Here is a 22,880-nt window from a genome sequence, read left to right as displayed (position 1 = left end):
ACAGGAAGATATCCCCGTCACAGACAGCTAACGCAAGAAGGTATCCCCGTCACAGACAGGTGACGCAGGAAGGTATGCCCGTCATAGACAGCTGACACAGGAAGATATCCCCGTCACAGACATCTGACACAGGAATGTGTCCCCGTCACAGACAGCTGACACAGGAAGGCCTCCCCGTCACAGAGAGCTGACACAAGAAAGTCTCCCCGTCACAGAGAGCTGACACAGATAAATATCCCCGTCACACACAGCTGACACAGGAAGATATCCCCGTCACAGAGAGCTGACACAGGAAGGTCTCCCCGTCACAGGCAGCTGACACAGGAAGATATCCCCGTCACAGACAGCTGACACAGGAAGATATCCCCGTCACACACAGCTGACACAGGAAGATATCCCCGTCACAGACAGCTGACACAGGAAGATATCCCCGTCACAGACAGCTGACACAGGAAGATATCCCCGTCACAGACAGCTGACACAGGAAGATATCCCCGTCACAGACAGCTGACACAGGAAGATATCCCCGTCACAGACAGCTGACACAGGAAGATATCCCCGTCACAGACAGCTGACACAGGAAGGTATCCCCGTCACAGACAGCTGACACAGGAAGAAATCCCCGTCACAGACAGCTGACACAGGAAGATATCCCCGTCACAGACAGCTGACACAGGAAGATATCCCCGTCACAGACAGCTGACACAGGAAGATATCCCTGTCACAGACAGCTGACACAGGAAGATATCCCCGTCACAAACAGCTGACACAGGAAGATATCCCCGTCACAAACAGCTGACACAGGAAGGTGTGCCTGTCACAGACAGCTGACACAGGAAGATATCCCCGTCACAGACAGCTGACACAGGAAGATATCCCCGTCACAAACAGCTGACACAGGAATGTGTCCCCGTCACAGACAGCTGACACAGAAAGATATCCCTGTCACAAACAGCTGACACAGGAATGTGTCCCCGTCACAGACAGCTGACACAGGAAGATATCCCCGTCACAGACAGCTGACACAGGAAGATATCCCAGTCACAAACAGCTGACACAGGAAGATATCCCCGTCACAGACAGCTGACACAGGAAGATATCCCCGTCACAGACAGCTGACACAGGAAGATATCCCTGTCACAGACAGCTGACAAAGGAAGATATCCCCGTCACAGACAGCTGACACAGGAAGATATCCCCGTCACAGACAGCTGACACAGGAAGGTATGCCTGTCACAGACAGCTGACACAGGAAGATATCCCAGTCACAAACAGCTGACACAGGAAGATATCCCCGTCACAGAGAGCTGACACAGGAAGGTATCGCCGTCACAGACAGCTGACACAGGAATGTGTCCCCGCCAGCGACAGCTGACAAAGGAAGATATCCCCGTCACAGACAGCTGACACAGGAAGATATCCCTGTCACAAACAGCTAACACAGGAATGTGTCCCCGTCACAGACATCTGACACAGGAAGATATCCCCGTCACTGACAGCTGACACAGGAAGATATCCCTGTCACAGACATCTGACACAGGAATGTGTCCCCGTCACAGACAGCTGAAACAAGAAAGTCTCCCCGTCAAAGACAGCTTACGCAGGAAGATATCCCCGTCACTGACAGCTGACACAGGAAGATATCCCCGTCACAGACAGCTGACACAGGAATGTGTCCACGTCACAGACAGCTGGTACAGGAAGTTTCCCCCGTCACAGACAGCTGACACAGGAAGATATCCCCGTCACAGACAGCTGACACAGGAAGATATCCCTGTCACAGACAGCTGACACAGGAAGATATCCCCGTCACAAACAGCTGACACAGGAAGATATCCCCGTCACAAACAGCTGACACAGGAAGGTGTGCCTGTCACAGACAGCTGACACAGGAAGATATCCCCGTCACAGACAGCTGACACAGGAAGATATCCCCGTCACAAACAGCTGACACAGGAATGTGTCCCCGTCACAGACAGCTGACACAGAAAGATATCCCTGTCACAAACAGCTGACACAGGAATGTGTCCCCGTCACAGACAGCCGACACAGGAAGATATCCCCGTCACAGACAGCTGACACAGGAAGATATCCCAGTCACAAACAGCTGACACAGGAAGATATCCCCGTCACAGACAGCTGACACAGGAAGATATCCCCGTCACAGACAGCTGACACAGGAAGATATCCCTGTCACAGACAGCTGACAAAGGAAGATATCCCCGTCACAGACAGCTGACACAGGAAGATATCCCCGTCACAGACAGCTGACACAGGAAGGTATGCCTGTCACAGACAGCTGACACAGGAAGATATCCCAGTCACAAACAGCTGACACAGGAAGATATCCCTGTCACAGACAACTGACACAGGAATGTGTTCCCGTCACAGACAGCTGAAACAAGAAAGTCTCCCCGTCACACAGAGCTGACACAGGAAGATATCCCCGTCACAAACAGCTGATACAGGAAGATATCCCCGTCACACACAGCTGACACAGGAAGGTCTCCCCGTCACAGACAGCTTGACACAGGAAGATATCCCCGTCACAGACAGCTAACACAGGATGGTCTCCCCGTCACAGACAGCTGACACAGGAACATATCCCCGTCACAGAGAGCTGACACAGGAAGGTATCCTCGTCACAGACAGCTAACACAGGATGTTCCCTCCGTCACAGATAGCTGACACAGGAAGATATCCCCGTCACAGAGAGCTGACACAGGAAGGTATCGCCGTCACAGACAGCTGACACAGGAATGTGTCCCCGCCAGAGACAGCTGACAAAGGAAGATATCCCCGTCACAGACAGCTGACACAGGAAGATATCCCTGTCACAAACAGCTAACACAGGAATGTGTCCCCGTCACAGACATCTGACACAGGAAGATATCCCCGTCACTGACAGCTGACACAGGAAGATATCCCTGTCACAGACATCTGACACAGGAATGTGTCCCCGTCACAGACAGCTGAAACAAGAAAGTCTCCCCGTCAAAGACAGCTTACGCAGGAAGATATCCCCGTCACTGACAGCTGACACAGGAAGATATCCCCGTCACAGACAGCTGACACAGGAATGTGTCCACGTCACAGACAGCTGGTACAGGAAGTTTCCCCCGTCACAGACAGCTGACACAGGAAGATATCCCTGTCACAGACAGCTGACACAGGAAGATATCCCCGTCACAGACAGCCGACACAGGAAGATATCCCCGTCACAGACAGCTGACACAGGAAGGTGTGCCTGTCACAGACAGCTGACACAGGAAGATATCCCAGTCACAAACAGCTGACACAGGAAGATATCTCTGTCACAGACAACTGACATAGGAATGTGTCCCCGTCACAGACAGCTGAAACAAGAAAGTCTCCCCGTCACACAGAGCTGACACAGGAAGATATCCCCGTCACAGACAGCTGATACAGGAAGATATCCCCGTCACACACAGCTGACACAGGAAGGTCTCCCCGTCACAGACAGCTGACACAGGAAGATATCCCCGTCACAGACAGCTAACACAGGATGGTCTCCCCGTCACAGACAGCTGACACAGGAAGATATCCCCGTCACAGAGAGCTGACACAGGAAGGTATCCTCGTCACAGTCAGCTAACACAGGATGATCCCTCCGTCACAGACAGCTGACACAGGAAGATATCCCCGTCACAGAGAGCTGACACAGGAAGGTATCGCCGTCACAGACAGCTCACACAGGAATCTGTCCCTGTCACAGACAGCTGAAACAAGAAAGTCTCCCCGTCACACAGAGCTGACACTGTAAGATATCCCCGTCACAGAGAGCTGACACAGGAAGATATCTCCGTCACAGACAGCTGAGACCTGAAGATTTTCCCGTCACAGAGAGCTGACACAGGAACCCCGTCACAGAGAGCTGACCCAGGAAGATATCTCAATCACAGAGATCTGACACAGGAAGATATCTCCGTCACAGACAGCTGACACAGGAAGATATCCCCGTCACAAACAGCTGACACAGGAATGTGTCCCCATCACAGACAGCTGACACAGGAAGATATCCCCGTCACTGACAGCTGACACAGGAAGATATCCCTGTCACAGACATCTGACACAGGAATGTGTCCCCGTCACAGACAGCTGAAACAGGAAGATATCCCCGTCACAGACAGCTGACACAGGAAGATATCCCCATCACAGACAGCTGAAACAAGAAAGTCTGCCCGTCACACAGAGCTGACACAGTAAGATAACCCCTCTCACAGACAGCTGACACAGGAAGATTCCCCCGTCACAGACTGCTGACACAGGAAGATATCCCCATCACAGACAGCCGACACAGGAAGGGGTCCCCGTCACAGACAGCTGACACAAGAAAGTCTCCCCATCACAGACAGCTGACACGGGAAGATATCATCGTCACAGACAGCTGACACAGGAAGGTGTCCCCGTCATAGACAGCTGACACAGGAAGGTGTCCCCGTCACAGAGAGCTGACACAGGAAGGTGTCCCCGTCACTGAGAACTGACACAGGAAGATATCCCCGTTACAGAGAGCTGACACAGGAAGGTGTCCCCGTCACTGACAACTGACACAGGAAGATATCCCCGTTACAGAGAGCTGACACAGGAAGGTACCCCCGTCACAGACAGCTGACACAGGAAGATATCCCCGTCACTGGGAACTGACACAGTAAAATATCTCCGTCACAGACAGCTGACACAGGAAGGGCGTCTCATCAAGGGCATTTGACACATGAAGGTCTCCTGGTTTCAGACAAACTTGCCATACATACGGAGGAAATAGATATTGATTACAATACATAAAATCTAGCAATACGTTTGCGTAGCCTTTTGACAAGACATACAATACCACGTCACAATATCTTACCTCACTTGCTTGTCAGCCTGTGGCAACAACTGCCCCTGCTAAGAGTTATTATGCTTATCAATATAACTACAATCAATTTACTCCTAGATTCCCCTCAAACACTCCAAAGGAGGTCACCCCTCAGTGAACTTGACCGCCCAATCAATATTAAAGATACGCACGTGCAGGTTTTTGAGGAAATCAAATGTCAGCTTTTTGAAACCTTCGGCTTCATTGTCTAACTGGCGGCCCATGGAAAGGGTTACGGCTGTTTCACTATTGTTTGGTGTTGGAGAATTGAATTCACTGCTGAAACAAAATCGTAGCTACTCCAACATAGCACGACTGTTAATATTCTCTTTTCGGTACCGTGTCGTTTACGAGTTTATGAAAGCTATTCTCGCTCTAACATCACGCTAAATCTTATTTGCTAAGGGGATGAGTTGGGTGGGTATTAGATTTCACTTCCAACTTGTAACAGAAAATAGTGGTTCACTGCATGATTTGAAAACAAAGTATTGTTAATCCCCCCAAAATTGTTTGGCTCGTTCTCTCAGAGAATCAGTGACAGAAATATTAATCTGTCTCTGACACAAATACCAACGTTCATCAACATTCATGACACTTTACTTTAGAAATGTAATTCAACCACATTCCTGTGGAAATCACATTTAAATAAACACAGACGATTTTTTAATGAAATTCAAGATTATCAGTGTATGATATTTCAGTTGTATTATGACAAATGCCCTGGATCAATTCGCTACCAGAGGTTCGTCATTGAAGAACCGATCTCCCTCGGTTCCCACACCCCGGCTGTTGAAGCGCCATGCCTCTTGGACTCAAAACGAAGTTATGTTTGCGTGTGAAGCATTTGTCTTATCATAATAACATGGATACATAGAATTCACTGGGGTGTCTTTACGATCGCCGAGACTAAAATCTTTAAGTTAGTGCAATTGGATGTACTGGGGAAGGTGACCGCGTGTCCGCGATAACTATATCGTTCTCCAGGACCCATGACAGTGGGAGAAATTAATTAGACTGGCAGTGGCTGCTATCCGTATTCTGTAGTGATAATGGCTTTACTTCAACAGCTTCTCGACACATCTTCAACTGATGCGAGTACTCAACATTGACGCCACATGCCATCCAAGCTTATTTAGGTGTTTTTGACGGTATATGACGGCCGTTTGTATTTTGGCTTAAGACGTAGCCAACACTTTGATTAACGGTCATATTTTCCCCTAAACAACGGTATATCCTTGTTCTTCGGTCCTGGCGATCGGGAATATAAGAAAGGTACTGAATCAGTACCCGAGGGACCTTGAATCTTAACCGTAGTTGCCCCAGCAATCACAAGACGTGCACGTGTTCACGTACACCTGCATGCACGTCGCTACATAAGTGCAATAATTTTTAACGCGACAGTAAATCCCATCTCACTTCACTCCTCCTCTTCGGTTTATAGCTTTTAATGGCGTCTTGTTTTGCTGGTCCAACTGCTCTGTTTGCCTCTAAGTTAAGAGACGTTGGCCGCAAGGCTTCATCCTCGGTCCAAGTTCGTGTGTCTTAGATTTATTTCTAGCTGGAAAGATAGTGTCAACAAGACGATAGATGGCGCGCACCAGACTGACAAACTTGGGGTCGGCTAGCTTTCAGGTTAAAATCCCGGGTTCTTACATCACAAGATCCCTACCTCCGAACTTGCCATTAGCCATCTTTCCTCCGAAATAATCTTTACCACATCTCGTCATTCTTGATGACATTCTCGGATTTGGGCCTCATTGTGGCTGCAGTGATTTCCAGGAATTGAAACTACCATTGCCCCAACTGTCCATGTCCGATAGTGATAGTGACCGACAGTTGATATTCTATTTTGATATCCCCAAAACAACAGTTTCAGAAATTGGTTGAAAAAAAACTAAAATCAGACTGTTTATAAAAGTTGTGCTAGCCCCCCCCCCCCCCCCCCCCCCCCCCCAAAAAAAAAGTACACTGTTACAAGATGTTTATATATATACTCTTCAAAAACAGAAACTTGACATAGATGTAAAACCACTTTTTGCCAAATATCTAAAATAATTACATTAAATGAGAAACAAATAAGTCAAACAGAAAGATAATGTGTCTATAATTCGCGAAAACACATGCAAAGCACATAAACGTAGCGTTTGGGGATCAATTTTACAGCTTCATCCAAACGCAACCGCCTGTAAAAAACGTGCAGCACAGAATCCTGCATTTAGGCATGCAGGCCCCCCCTGCTGAATGGGTATAAAAATCCACATGTTCATACAGTCCTTATAACGGCAGTAGAGGCGGTGACAGAATGCCAAGACTGAATGCAGCTCAACGGAACAACGCCATTTGGGAGATTACAAGCTGGAGCAACTCAGCAAGAAGTGGCCAGGCACTTTGGCGTATCGAGACAGACAATCTCCGCACTGTGGACCCGATACAACAACACCAACAGAGTTGACGACAGATCAAGGTCAGGAAGACCAAGGGTGACAACCCAAGCACAAGATCGATACATCCGGCTGCGACACCTCCGAGACCGCACTACCACTGCCACGTCTACAACCACACAGATCCCTGGGGTACGCAGAATGTCAGATCAAACGGTACGCAACAGACTGAAGGAGGCTGGACTTTTTTCACGAAGACCTGTTCGACGTCATGTATTGACCCCACGTCATCTGGCGGACCGTCTGCTTTGGTGCCAACAGAGGGTTAGATGGGCACGTGCAAGGTGGGGAAATGTACTGTTTACTGACGAGTCCCGTTTCCTACTCACACGTGCTGATGGGCGCGCACGTGTCTACAGACGTCGGGGTGAACGTTACGCCCCCAACTGTGTGCAGCAGGTTGTCACATTTGGCGGCGGGCGTGTCATGGTATGGGCCGGAATTCATCACGATGGTAGGACGCCTCTCGTGCATGTGGCAGGTGCATTGACAGGTGTGCGTTACAGAGACTTGATCCTACAGCCTTACGTTCTTCCTCACATCAACGTTCATGGCGAATAGTTCCAGCAGGACAACGCTCGACCGCATATTGCACGTGTTTGTCAGCACAACAACATCCAGACATTACCTTTGCCAGCCCGGTCACCAGATTTGTCCCCGTTGAGCATCCAACAGCGTGTTATTGACAACTTGATTGCATCTATGGGTCGTCGGTGTCAAGCGGTGATTGATGCACGTGGTGGGCACAACCGATACTGACATTTTCTGTACCCCTGTGACATTAACTGTATATGCAGCTTATGAAACTTGCTTAATTTCAATTCAGAACAGCACAATGAATCCGTGAAATGTTGAAATTGACAGGTCAAATCATGCAGATTCCTCGTGTCAACAAAGCCTGCTCGACTACAGCCTTAAAAGCGGCTTTTCAGTCATACTCATTTCCATTGGTAATCACATTGTACCAGCATGCTCATTCCCAGTAAATCTACAGGTTAATGTTGAACCACATCATAGCTCGGAGTTGTCATCTTGCTTCATGTACTTTATTATGTACTGGGGGTAATTGCTAACTAACCAATCAAATTTACACATGTGAAATAAATGTTAATTCATAATGTTTGTTGTAGAAATATACTGAACAACATTGAAAACGCACCACCATGAAAATGGATATATTTTTATCCGGGCTTAAGTCACATTAAAATATATAAGTGAATGAGTAAAATACGACGTTCTGGACGAAGCATGAAGAAGAACAGCTCGTCAAAACACATTCCTAATTTATTTGTGAGCGAAATCGCCAAAAGGCAACAAATTGCTTGCACATCATGGAAAAAGTGTTTTGTTTCACGGGAAGCATGCATAATAGGGCTATAAAAGACAGACTTTTAAAAGCCACATCACTTGTTCCTGCAGACGTAAAGGGCACTGACACAAGAAATGCCAAGATTAACAGCAGAGGAACGTGAACGTGCCTTGGGCATGCTTCAAGTTGGTACGTCAAGTAGAGCCGTTGCACAACGGTTTCAATGCCATCATTCAACAGTCCTCAGGATACTGAGCAGATACCAGCAGACAAGAACCACCAGAGATCGACCACTTCCGGGTCAACGTCGTGTAACTACACCACGTCAGGATTGCCATATTGTTCGTCGGCATCTTCGTGATCGTACACTTCCGGCTACCAGGACTGCAGCAACCGTACAAAGCCGACGGAATTGATCAGTGCTGACACCGTACGTCGACGTCTCCGCTCAGCAGGGCTACGTGCTCGACGTCCATATGTTGGACCCATACTCACTGATCGATATCTAAATGAACGTCTGCGTTGGGCCAAAAGGCATCGTCATTGGAGATTGCGGCAGTGGCATGGTGTGCTGTTCTCTGATGAGTCCCGTTTTCATTTACGGAATGCTGACGGTCGACTGCGAGTGTGGCGTCGACGTGGAGAACGTTACCACAATGGCTGCGTTGTACAGACAGATCGATGGGGGGAGGGAGTGTCATGATTTTGGGCGGCATCAGTCATAACCATCGAACAGAGCTCCATGTTTGTCGTGGAAGAGTTAATGCCCTTTACTACAGGAATAACATATTGGCAAATCACGTCATTCCATTCTTTCATCAGCACCAGGATATGCACACCTTCCAGCAAGATAATGCAAGAGCGTACACAGCACGTGTTTCAACACAGTACCTAGCGAACAATAATGTGCCTCTGCTTCCATGGCCAGCCCTGTCACCCGATCTATCTCCAATTGAACATCTATGGGATTACCTGCGTCAACGCCTCTCACGTCGACCGCAAGTACAGAACCTGAGAGAACTTGAAGATACACTACGTTAAGAGTGGAATGCCCCAGAACACTATTCGCAGACTTATTCGATCAATGAGAAGACGTTGCATGGCCTGTGTTGCTGTCAATGGCGGACATAACAGATATTGACTTTTCATTTTAACCCTATGTGTCTTCCTTACACTGATGACGTAATTGTAATTACTGTGTGGTATTCCTGTCTCCTTTGTCGTCTTTCTTAATAATCCGTCTATGTCTGTTCTAACAAAATCGGTCATTGCTCAAGTTGCTTTTGTAATATTTCAAGATTTATTGCTGGTGCGTTTTCAATGCTGTTCAGTATATATTCGTTTATCATTTTTAAAGCTTTTTCTACAACCTGTCACCCCTACACTGGAAATGTCATGTTTGATTTCAAAGAATTGTCTTCTCTCACTGATTTCCCAGAAATGACTTGGTGAGTCCAAACAGTGCACATCAGGATGCGATGAAATTAAAACATTTATTTTGGGAGGGTTATTTGTCAACTTCTTTTTGAAAAACTATGTGTTTTGAACACATATTTTGAACTACTCAAGACTATGGGATTTTTAATCTTGAACTTTAGTAATATTTGTTGCATATATACTATCTGTGACCACTTTTCAGAATGTTCTAAGATTGGGGACCTTTGGACCCTGTGTTGTTACGCGTTGCAAGAGTGCACCGTTTTCAAAGCGATGTTGCCGTTGCTAAAGTGTTCGGTTCCAAATTAGAATAAGCGGTATCTACTCCACAGAGGGAATGCATCAAATTTCAAAACACACTAGGTTTATCTCCTAATTGTATAGCAAAATGTACTGACTTGAATTGATTGTATAGTTCCATGGGAATATTTACTGTGAACATTGTTGAATTTGTCCTTGATCGAACTTGGTGAGGTCACCTCGTTACACCCTTTTCCTTGTAGCTGCTAATGTTTGCGTTACAAGCCCTTGTGTCTGAAATGCGTCATGTGATATGAAGACCTACAGCGTCTGAAATTCCGCAATGATTCATGCAGTAACGACTGGGAAATTAGCCAAAACTCAATTGCAATTAACCAAAGTAAGAAATGGGCGAAGGTATTCTTCGGGTCGAACATTGGACCGTTTTTAGAGACATATCCACCTTACCATGCATTTGTCAACATTAAAACACGTGTCAAAACACAACCAATGAAGTAGTATAGCCCCTAAACATTCCCAAAGAAGTATGGCCACTTAACATTCCCAATGAAGTATGGACACTAAACATTCCCAATGAAGTAGTATGTCCCATAAACATTCCCAAATGAAGTAGTATGCTCACTAAACATTCCCAAAGAAGTATGCCCACTTAACATTCCCAAAGAAGTATGCCCACTAAACATTCCCAAAGTAGTATGCCCGCTAAACATTCCCAAAGAAGTATGTCCCCTAAACATTCCCAAAGAAGTATGCCCACTAAACATTCCCAAAGAAGTATGCCCACTAAACATTCCCAAAGAAGTATGCTCAGTAAACATTCCCAATGAAGTATGCCCACTAAACATTCCCAAAGAAGTATGCCCACTTAACATTCCCAAAGAAGTATGCCCACTAAGCATTCCCAAAGAAGTATGCCCACTTAACATTCCCAAAGAAGTATGCCCACTAAACATTCCCAAAGAAGTATGCCCACTTAACATTCCCAATGAAGTATGCCCACTAAACATTCCCAAAGAAGTATGCCCACTTAACATTCCCAAAGAAGTATGCCCATTAAACATTCCCAAAAAAGTATGCCCACTAAACATTCCCAAAGAAGTATGCCCACTAAACATTCCCAAAGTAATATGCCCGCTAAACATTCCCAAAGAAGTATGCCCACTTAACATTCCCAAAGAAGTATGCCCACTAAACATTCCCAAAGAAGTATGCCCACTAAACATTCCCAAAGAAGTATGCCCACTTAACATTCCCAAAGAAGTATGCCCACTAAACATTCCCAAAGAAGTATGCCCACTTAACATTCCCAAAGAAGTATGCCCACTAAACATTCCCAAAGAAGTATGCCCACTTAACATTCCCAATGAAGTATGCCCACTAAACATTCCCAAAGAAGTATGCCCACTTAACATTCCCAAAGAAGTATGCCCACTAAACATTCCCAAAAAAGTATGCCCACTAAACATTCCCAAAGAAGTATGCCCACTAAACATTCCCAAAGAAGTATGCCCACTTAACATTCCCAATGAAGTATGCCCACTAAACATTCCCAAAGAAGTATGCCCACTTAACATTCCCAAAGAAGTATGCCCACTAAACATTCCCAAAGAAGTATACCCACTAAACATTCCCAAAATAGTATGCCCACTTAACATTCCCAAAGAAGTATGCCCACTAAACATTCCCAAAGTAGTATGCCGACTTAACATCCCCAAAGTAGTATGCCCACTAAACATTCCCAAAGAAGTATGTCGACTAAACAATCCAAATGAAGTATGGCCACTAAACATTCCCAATGAAGTAGTATGCCCACTAAACATTCCCAATGAAGTATGCCCACTTAACATTCCCAATGAAGTATGCCCACTAAACATTCTCAATGAAGTATGGCCACTAAACATTACCAATGAAGTAGCATGTTCCCTAAACATTCCCAATGAAGTATGTCCACTAAACATTCCCAATGAAGCAGTATGTCCACTAAACATTCCCAATATACTATGTCCCCTAAACATTCCCAAAGAAGTATGTCAACTAAACATTCCAAATGAAGTATGGCCCCTAAACATTCCCAATGAAGTAGTATGTCCCCTAAACATTCCCAAATGAAGTAGTATGCCCACTTAACATTCCCAATGAAGTATGCCCACTAAACATTGTCAATGAAGTATGGCCACTAAACATTACCAATGAAGTAGCATGTTCCCTAAACATTCCCAATGAAGTATGTCCCCTAAACATTCCCAATGAAGCAGTATGTCCACTAAACATTCCCAATTTACTATGTCCCCTAAACATTCCCAAAGAAGTATGTCAACTAAACATTCCAAATGAAGTATGGCCACTAAACATTCCCAATGAAGTAGTATGCTCACTAAACATTCCCAAAGAAGTATGCTCACTAAACTTTCCCAATGAGGTATGCCCACGTAACATTCCCAAAGAAGTATGTCGACTAAACATTCCAAATGAAGAAGTATGTCCCCTAAACATTCCCAAATGAAGTAGTATGCCCACTTAACATTCCCAATGAAGTATGCCCACTAAACATTGTCAATGAAGTATGGCCACTAAACATTACCAATGAAGTAGCATGTTCCCTAAACATTCCCAATGAAGTATGTCCCCTAAACATTCCCAATGAAGCAGTATGTCCACTAAACATTCCCAATTTACTATGTCCCCTAAACATTCCCAAAGAAGTATGTCAACTAAACATTCCAAATGAAGTATGGCCACTAAACATTCCCAATGAAGTAGTATGCTCACTAAACATTCCCAAAGAAGTATGCTCACTAAACTTTCCCAATGAGGTATGCCCACGTAACATTCCCAAAGAAGTATGTCCACTAAACATTCCAAATGAAGAAGTATGTCCCCTAAACATTCTCAAATGAAGTAGTATGCTCACTAAACATTCCCAATGAAGTATGCCCACTTAACATTCCCAAAGAAGTATGCTCACTAAACATTCCCAAAGAAGTATGCCCACTTAACATTCCCAAAGAAGTATGCCCACTAAACATTCCCAAAGAAGTATGCCCACTAAACATTCCCAAAGTAGTATGCCCACTTAACATCCCCAAAGAAGTATGCCCACTAAACATTCCCAAAGTAGTATGCCCGCTAAACATTCCCAAAGAAGTATGCCCACTTAACATTCCCAAAGAAGTATGCCCACTAAACATTCCCAAAGAAGTATGCCCACTAAACATTCCCAAAGAAGTATGCTCAGTAAACATTCCCAATGAAGTATGCCCACTAAACATTCCCAAAGAAGTATGCCCACTTAACATTCCCAAAGAAGTATGCCCACTAAGCATTCCCAAAGAAGTATGCCCACTTAACATTCCCAAAGAAGTATGCCCACTTAACATTCCCAAAGAAGTATGCCCATTAAACATTCCCAAAGAAGTATGCCCACTAAACATTCCCAAAGAAGTATGCCCACTTAACATTCCCAAAGAAGTATGCCCACTAAACATTCCCAAAGAAGTATGCCCACTAAACATTCCCAAAGAAGTATGCCCACTTAATATTCCCAAAGAAGTATGCCCACTAAACATTCCCAAAGAAGTATGCCCACTTAACATTCCCAATGAAGAATGCCCACTAAACATTCCCAAAGAAGTATGCCCACTTAACATTCCCAAAGAAGTATGCCCACTAAACATTCCCAAAGAAGTATGCCCACTAAACATTCCCAAAGAAGTATGCCCACTAAACATTCCCAAAGAAGTATGCCCACTTAACATTCCCAATGAAGTATGCCCACTAAACATTCCCAAAGAAGTATGCCCACTTAACATTCCCAAAGAAGTATGCCCACTAAACATTCCCAAAGAAGTATGCCCACTAAACATTCCCAAAATAGTATGCCCACTTAACATTCCCAAAGAAGTATGCCCACTAAACATTCCCAAAGTAGTATGCCGACTTAACATCCCCAAAGTAGTATGCCCACTAAACATTCCCAAAGAAGTATGTCGACTAAACAATCCAAATGAAGTATGGCCACTAAACATTCCCAATGAAGTAGTATGCCCACTAAACATTCCCAATGAAGTATGCCCACTTAACATTCGCAATGAAGTATGCCCACTAAACATTCTCAATGAAGTATGCCCACTAAACATTACCAATGAAGTAGCATGTTCCCTAAACATTCCCAATGAAGTATGTCCCCTAAACATTCCCAATGAAGCAGTATGTCCACTAAACATTCCCAATATACTATGTCCCCTAAACATTCCCAAAGAAGTATGTCAACTAAACATTCCAAATGAAGTATGGCCCCTAAACATTCCCAATGAAGTAGTATGTCCCCTAAACATTCCCAAATGAAGTAGTATGCTCACTTAACATTTCCAATGAAGTATGCCCACTTAACATTCCCAATGAAGTATGGCCACTAAACATTCCGAATGAAGTAGTATGTCCACTAAACATTCCCAGATGAAGTAGTATGCTCACTATACATTTCCAATGAAGTATGCCCACTTAACATTCCCAAAGAAGTATGCCTACTAAACAATCCCAATGAAGTATGGCCACTTAACATTCCCAATGAAGTAGTATGTCCCCTAAACATTCCCAATGAAGTAGTATGTCCACATTCCTCATTGATGAAGCCACTGTCAAGATACAACATACACAAGTGCCGGTTTTCATTGGGGGATAGTTACCCTGGGTCTGCCTGGTCTGTCTGTAACGCTGCATCAGGTTAGTTACAGCAACACGGGAGCAACCCAAAGTTCCAGCAATGTGAGCATGGATGGCTCCCATTTGTATCATACCCAGGGCCCGCTGGCGTTGCTGGGGTGTCTGTCCTGGCATTTCTGTGATGGATTCTATCAGTGTGAGTGTGTGACATGCCCTCCGTATCATCTATATACCCTTATTGCACGTGTAATTTTTCGACGAATAAGTGAAAATATTGTTTAAAATTAATCATGCACACACAATATTGATGGCAATGAGCAAAGATGATTCTTTTGTATTGCATCAGAACCCTCCACCTCACCTCCCCCACCCTCTTGCTGAAATACCTTAAGGTGATAGACATTGGGATTTCGGGATAAAGGGGAATAAAACGCCTGGCATGCTACTCAAGGTAGGCACGGACAAGGTCTATTAACTCTTCCATTGCAACGGACGAGTTCTTGGTGGTCTGGCGAATCAGGCTTTCGTGTACACGATACACGAGTTCTGTTCATGTCTCTGCTCGATCTTCCTTATCAAGTTAACATCCAATTAGAAAATAAGCCACCATTTTGAATGTTCGTGGCCAACCTACGAAAGGTCTTGACCTGTCCTAGACTTAAGTTCAAGACTTCTTAGCATTACGATAGTTTCGAGAATATGGCTATTCACATTTCGACTTTGAGAATTCTTAGCGTTAACAACGTTCTGTGTTTTATTTCTATACGTCTACGTCATCTCGCATGGATATAAATACACATACATTAAATATACAACTTGTTAAGCTCTCCGGTGATAGCTACAGTACAGATAGCTATCAAGTTTTACCAGTCCTAAAACTACTGATGTACCTACACTACTTGCGTTGACCCCATAGACCATTGTGGGTTACCGCTGGTGCCAAACAATCGAGGTTGTCGTAAGAGGCGACTAAATGGATGAGGTGGTCAGGCCTGGTGACGAGATTGATTGAATGTCATCGTATCCCAATGGTGGTTCATAATATCAATTACTGGATTGTCTAGTCCAACCTCGATTATTTAAAGACCGCCATCATTTATTTGGAATATTGCTGAATATGGCGTTAAACACACGCGCTACTTGCATTGCTATCACTGTTTGTATTGTTGTATGGCAAGACATATACTTATATCCTGCAGGTAACGATGGCCCCAGCCCTACCCCTAGTCGTTCTCCTGTCATGGGTAGCTCTAGCGTTGGCCAGAAGAGATTGTGGACCAGCGGAACAGAAAGGTCGATTACGATTTGCCGGTGTTGTGTTTCATGAAAAAACACTGAGGAATTCACAGCAGTGCTTTAATCTGTGCTGGTCAACAAGTCCATGTAAGACTGTCAACTTTTCCTTCAAGACCAGGAAGTGCTCCCTAATGAAAACTAAGCACCAACGCCAAACCGACCTGGACGTAGATTTCAACAATGTATATGGAGTGGTGCCCCGACCTCAGTGCAAGGTACATACATACATATTCATCGTAGGATTTTGCGTTGCAGGTCGCATGTTCAACCTCTTCATATAACATATACCTTCACATGTATTCACAGAACACCAATCAGCCGCTGTATACCCACCCAGACACCACTAGTAGCAGTAGTAGTAGTAGTGGTGGTGGTGATGTCTAGCGTTAAATTCTGGTATAGTAGTAATAGTAGTAGTAGTAGCTGTATAGGTAGTGGCAGTAGTAGTAGTAGTAGTTGTATATGTAGTGGTAGTAGTAGTAGTAGTAGTAGTAGTTGTAGTGATCATGGTAGTAATTGTGTTTAACGCCGCGCTCAGCTATATATTCCAGCTACATGACAGCGGTCTGTAAATAATCGAGTCTTGACCAGACAGTCTAGTGATTAACATCAAGAGCATCGATCCATGCAAATGGGATAAGATAGCATGCATCAACCAAGTCAGCGAGCCTGACCACCCGATCCCGTTAGCCGCCTTTTGCGAAGGCATGGGTTGTTGAAGTCCTATACAACCCCGAATCGTCAAGGGTAGTGGTAATAGTAGTAGTGGTAGTAGTGGTAGTAGTAGCAGTAGCAGTAGCTGTAGCTGTAGTAGTGTTGGCGATTGTGTAGTCTAGCGTACAATGCTGCAGTAGTAGTCAAGCTATGATTATGATCAGACTTACATGTCAGGGTGGCACTATTTTAACACCCCCGAATGGGCACCGTCTTAGTCCTTCATAAACACAATTGGTTATATCATCAAATCACAATTTATTATACAAACCAATACAGTTTTGTTGTTGTTGTTGTTGTTGTGTACAGTGTTAGATTAAAGCCTGATGCCAACTGCCAATTGTAGACTTTCAGCACTCCTTGTGATGCCCGGCCATGCAAAGAAGGCTTCACCTGTTTTGGTTACGAAACGACGCATTCATGTGTCCCAGCAAGTGAGTGTCTGTCTCTGAAGTGAGATTGTGAGTGATTCGGGTGTTACAGTAAACAACATTTCAGGTATTACTCTGCGTGCAGCGTCTTGTGAGAGTCTCGCAAGCCGTAGTTGTTTGTCACATTGGTAAAACCCACGAGCATGGATATTGTGCTGACAAAACAAGGATCACAATCAGGGCGAACCTCGTATTCGAATCCTGGCACGCCCAATGGACGTAACTCTGCACGCAACTGTGAAATGCGGCCCATTAGACCAGTATTTAATCCATGTCCTCAAATCTTACTGAAACATATCAGAACTATTTGGACAATGGTACATGCATTTGTATGGCGATTGAGTTTTAACTCTATCCCGAACCAAGGATGTCGCGCCATCATATCCAAATGATGAAATCAATAAGTGATATAAGATATACAAAAAAGCTTTCTGGCAAATGTTAATTGTTGTTTTCTAACCAACCAGCTTCAACATTTCTATTGTGATAAAACGTGTCTACATGACATGCAATAATCATTCATTTCATTAAAGAAATGTACATTGATTATTTTCAGAGCCCCCCCGAATCCGTTGTTCACGCCCAAAGCCTCTCTCAAACGCCCGGGTACTTTCCACCGGGAGATGGCGGAAGAAGTTGACAACGTACACCTGCAAGAGAGGCTTCAAATTTAAAGGGAACAGTAACAGAAGCGTCTGTACCAGACATGGCTTGAAGGGCAGGTGGGAGGGCCTGGACGGAAAGTGCATACGTACGTTTAGGTGTTTACTAGGAGGCAGTGTGTGTCGGATTGTAATAAGCTTTAGCGCAACTGACTGCTTCCTTTGTATAAAGTCAAGACTGGTAACTTGAAACGATACACCTTGTACAAGAAAACCGTGTCTTACTGATGGTGTCTGAGTTTCCAGGCGGGCCCTTCTCTGCACTGGTCAATGTAGATTTTTTCTTCAAGATATCTTTAGTGGTAGTGTTGTAATTCTGGTAAATCGACTTACCATCAAAAAGCAGATGTCATGTTGACAATAGTCAAACGTTTAAAAATCTATTTCGACATTTGACTGGCAATTTGATCCCTTTATTTGGGGGTTGTAGGGGAGTTTGCAGTCGGTTGTAAAATATTACACATGTCAGCATGCCATTGGCTTGTCCTGTTTATAGGTCTTAGGTGTGGGCAGCTCATGGAGATTGACAACGCCGTGCTGACGCCTGGATCCACGCTCGCTGGCAGTGCCCGGACATACACCTGCAACAACATCAACGAGTCGGCCACCGTCATCTGCCACAACAACGAGACGTGGAGCAGCCATCACCTACACTGTCCTGGTAGGAATTGCCTTTACGCCTTAGTTTCTCACACATTCCCTGTACATTCTTGCATCAGTGTCTTCACACATGGGTTACTGTAAATAAATATACTGTGTGTTTCACGACCTGTGTTTATAGACGGGGGTACCTAATTGAACATGACACTGGTACCATGATGTCCACCTCAAGAGTGTAATTTAACACGAAACTGATGCCATCAGTAATATTGACACTGTCATGTCTACTTACAATGTTTTGTGTTACTCGAATTTCAAATGCCCAGGGAATATTAACCGAATATAATGAAACTTCCCCTGTTGATTTATTAAGTAAACTTACCTACACTTTATTTCATTTAACAGCCTTACATTCTAAAACAAACATTTAGGACAGCTCTTGCAGCGTTTAGGTCTCTTTGTGGAACGGTGGCCCAGATTTCTTCACTTGTTACCTTATAAATATATGTGTAATAGTTTGGAACAGCTGTGTGGTTAGGCACAGGATCTGTTGCCTCCTGGTCTGTCGAGTGTGATTGTTGCATGAATATGGTCAGGAAAACCCAGCCCTTTGCTGACAGCTATGATGTTTAGTTGATTCGTGATCTGTAAGAACAAATAGTCAATTGTTTCCATGCTTCTGTGTCTTACAGTTGACTGTGGAGCTCCCGCCAATATCAGCGGCAGCGTGGTGTCCGTTGGCGGCGGCCTGGAGGAAGACAACCGGACCTACTCCTGTGGCCAGAACATGGTGGCCAGTGGCAACCCGCACATCACCTGTCTGGCCAACGGGTCCTGGAGTCCAACAGACTTCGTGTGCAGGGGTAGGGACGTGCTTCAGTGAAGACACGGATATATATTTGCTGTTTAATGTGATAGTCAATCATTTTACTGCTTTTCCTCACTAAGATAGGAATGTGTATACACACCGGTCGGTCTCAGGTATTTGTGTATGTCGGCTCGATCATTTACATGTGCTCTACGTTGGTTGGTTGGTTGGTTTGTTGTTTAACGCCGCACTCAGCAATATTCCAGCTATATGACGGCGGTCTTTAAATAATCGAGTCTGGACCAGACAATCCAGTGATTAATATCATGAGCATCGATCCACGCAATTGGGATCGATGACATGCATCAACAAAGTCAGCGAGCCTGACCACCCGATCCCGTTCGTCGCCTTTTACGACAAGCATAGTCACCTTTTACGGCAAGACATGTGCTCTACGATGTCTTGCCGTAAAAGGTGACTATGCTTGTAAATATATGTGCTCTACGATAAATACTGACTCGAAATGGCTTGGTAAGATTTTTTTATGATATCTATGTTGTGTCAGCTGGAACATTGACAACTTGTCATCAGCGAAAGTTCATGGTCATGAAATAGTATTGTTCTGATGGGTTTCGCTCATGTAATGGTTATTGTTTTGAACACATTTTGGAAACTGGGATATCCTGATGTTATAAAAGAAAGGATTAAAAATAGTGACTCACTACTGCACACTAATGTAATGTGATAAATTCAAAATTGATAGAAGCTTGTGTTATGTCACGTGATTTTTATTAACTCGTCAAAAGCGTGCGGCTTTTTGCTTCGGAGCGGGGTATGAAGGATTTTTTCTGCATCTCAAAAATCAACGTGAAGGCTGTCTTGCTGGCGGCGGGGAACAGGGATTTATTCTCCCGCTGAGAAATATATTTCCCTCCAAGGCGGGATAAAAAGTACTTTATCAAGGTCACGTTGACCAATAAGATTTCATCATTCTGTCAATACTTGACTCGCCATGATATAAGCACATGCGGTTTTTTTGCCGGAAGATTCTAGTAGCCACCTAGAGGAAATCATTTATCATTCCATTTATCATTACCATTAAACAGAAGTTTGTGTTGAGGCATATGTTTAGATCGAAGACAAGAGTACATCATTGTGCTGATGAAGAGAATAGCCATTCTTTGATATGTTTCAGTGGACTGTGGACCGCCACATCTTGTCCCTAATGCCAAAAGTACATTCAACAGCACCCTTGTGTCCAGCACTGCGACATATGACTGCCTCCCTGGCTACACGGCATCTGGGGTCAATGAACAAACCTGCATGACAAACGGTCAATGGTCCAATGTCACTTTCAGCTGCGTTAAAGGTATGCTTACTTCTATGCAGGAACGCCTGTTGATTGCATTTGTTATTGAGTTTAACTGGAATTACATTGGTATCAGGATTGGTTAAAGAAACAAGCAATATGGCAAATATACTTACCAGCCCTGCGTTAAAAACCAAGGACAAAGTTTGATATTTTCGCAACTAAGGCTGTCCTCTTGTTTCTTCCTCACGATGAGGTAAGATACAAAACATATAAATATGCTTTAACCGTAGTTGATGTAGCTAGTCGGTATAATGAAGCTGAACCATTAACCTCAAAAGATTCAAGAAAAGCAGCTTGTGCACTGGGTGCATAGATAAACGCGGACGATTATAATTGCCTAAGTTGTTTCAAGTAGATCCTGGTCGCGAATTTATGGGATCAGTAACTAAACTATTAACAAAACACGATTTGGCAATCAGGCGTGGGGAAAAAGAGGCCCACCATAACCAAGCTAGTATTGAAAGATTTGACTGGACATTAGCTGAAAGTTTGTTTGGATATCAGTATGGGATTAAAATGATTGATTAAGATCAACGGAATGGCTGACACGATTATCAGCTGTTGTTTCAGTGCGGAATAATGAAGTAACAAGATTAATTTTGAAGAAACCATCCGATGTGGTGAAAATGAAATCTGTGACTTTTGAATTTTCAGCACAGAGGCAAAAGAACAAAAACTTCCGGGTAGAGTGAGTGTAAGATATTTAAACCAGCCAGGTGAACTCGAAGGAGGCCAACGTCGTGCAACTGATCCAATTTTGTCTGTAAGATATATAACATTAGACGACTGTTTATGAAAGAAGTCGAGCCTTTTCTATATTATCTTAAAGATAATAGGCAGGGGATTTGTACGCGAAGAGTTGTTCATAGTTCCAGAAGATACAGCATTACCTCCCTAAGTAACCATAAGCATAGGTAGTTACACCATTCTGACCAATCCAGCTCTTTGTATCTAAGGAGGATAATGATGTCTTGCTCATTCTTAATCCATATATCCTGTGATTATAAATTCTTAAAGTATTCATCTCATATCTGAATGTTCTACCATTGAATAATGCTTCTTTATACTGTTTGTGTCTTTCTTACTCCACTTGAAATTATACGATTAATGGGGAACTAAACATGATTCTCTTCCTTTGACATATAGGGAACTAAACGTGGTTCTCTTCCTATGACATATGAGGAACTAAACGTGATTCTCTTCCTATGACATATGGGGAACTAAACGTGGTTCTCTTCTTAATGAAAAACAAAGAAACTATGAAAGGTCCATGACCACGAATGTAGGAATGAATAACTAACTATAGGAGCAAGTACACATTTTGCATTTCTAAGGACCATGAATATTGGTCCATATAGTTTATATTAGCAATGAACGAAAAACCTACACTGTGAATATGGTTAACTATAGGACCAAGTACACACTTTACATTTCTAAGGACCACGAATATGGTCTACGACCACAAAGTTAAAGTGTGTCTTGCTCCAACGAATGAAAAACCCACCACACATTCATCCTTCATCTTACCTAATACCTTTTTAGTTACTGAGCTGTGCAATGGATAATCTTTTGGGTAATCGCTCGTGTCGTACATATCTATTTTTTCTGCCATATCTTTATACACATCCTCGGTTTGTTTTTCCATCAACAAAGAATCTGTGTCGGTATATAACACCTCGCATCTATCACCATATTGCTTCTTAAGTTCACTGTAATATAAGTCACACATTAAGTGTTTTGACAAGTCAAGAATACTCATACCAACGCAGACCGGTCTGTTGAATTTTTATATTACTCTTCCGCTTATGCAATGCCGCTACGGTCATTATCAAATTCCTACTTCTGTTAAAAGCTGGACTAGCTATAAGTTTCCTAAATCTTTCTTCCTCATTAAATATGACCAATTTAACATCAACACGCTTCCTTAGATTCTCCATAGTTTTACCAAATACTGAGTTATTCATGAGCTTACATAGGTGCTTTTCGAAATAACTAGTAGCCATCTTTC

At 43.9% G+C, this 22,880-nt stretch overlaps 1 protein-coding gene across 1 annotated transcript in view; it reads left to right on the top strand.

Annotated features, from left to right (window-relative positions):
• Positions 1–22,880, top strand: part of LOC124123941 (sushi, von Willebrand factor type A, EGF and pentraxin domain-containing protein 1-like) — a 68,783-nt gene that overhangs the window by 1,149 nt on the left and 44,754 nt on the right. Inside the window, exons 2-7 of the mRNA XM_046487145.2 lie at positions 16,189–16,500; positions 17,346–17,433; positions 17,987–18,181; positions 18,589–18,753; positions 19,385–19,555; positions 20,696–20,869. Of these exons, the coding sequence (XP_046343101.2) occupies positions 16,195–16,500; positions 17,346–17,433; positions 17,987–18,181; positions 18,589–18,753; positions 19,385–19,555; positions 20,696–20,869 (1,099 nt within the window). The 5' untranslated portion in view covers positions 16,189–16,194. The remainder of the gene's footprint in view (positions 1–16,188; positions 16,501–17,345; positions 17,434–17,986; positions 18,182–18,588; positions 18,754–19,384; positions 19,556–20,695; positions 20,870–22,880) is intronic.

The sequence above is a fragment of the Haliotis rufescens genome, unplaced genomic scaffold (genome assembly GCF_023055435.1).
Source record: "Haliotis rufescens isolate VD_foot unplaced genomic scaffold, xgHalRufe1.0.p SCAF_8, whole genome shotgun sequence".
Classification (NCBI taxonomy): Eukaryota; Metazoa; Mollusca; class Gastropoda; order Lepetellida; family Haliotidae; genus Haliotis; species Haliotis rufescens.
The sequence above is the reverse complement of the archived record's forward strand: the minus strand, read 5'-3'. Positions and strand labels throughout refer to the sequence as shown.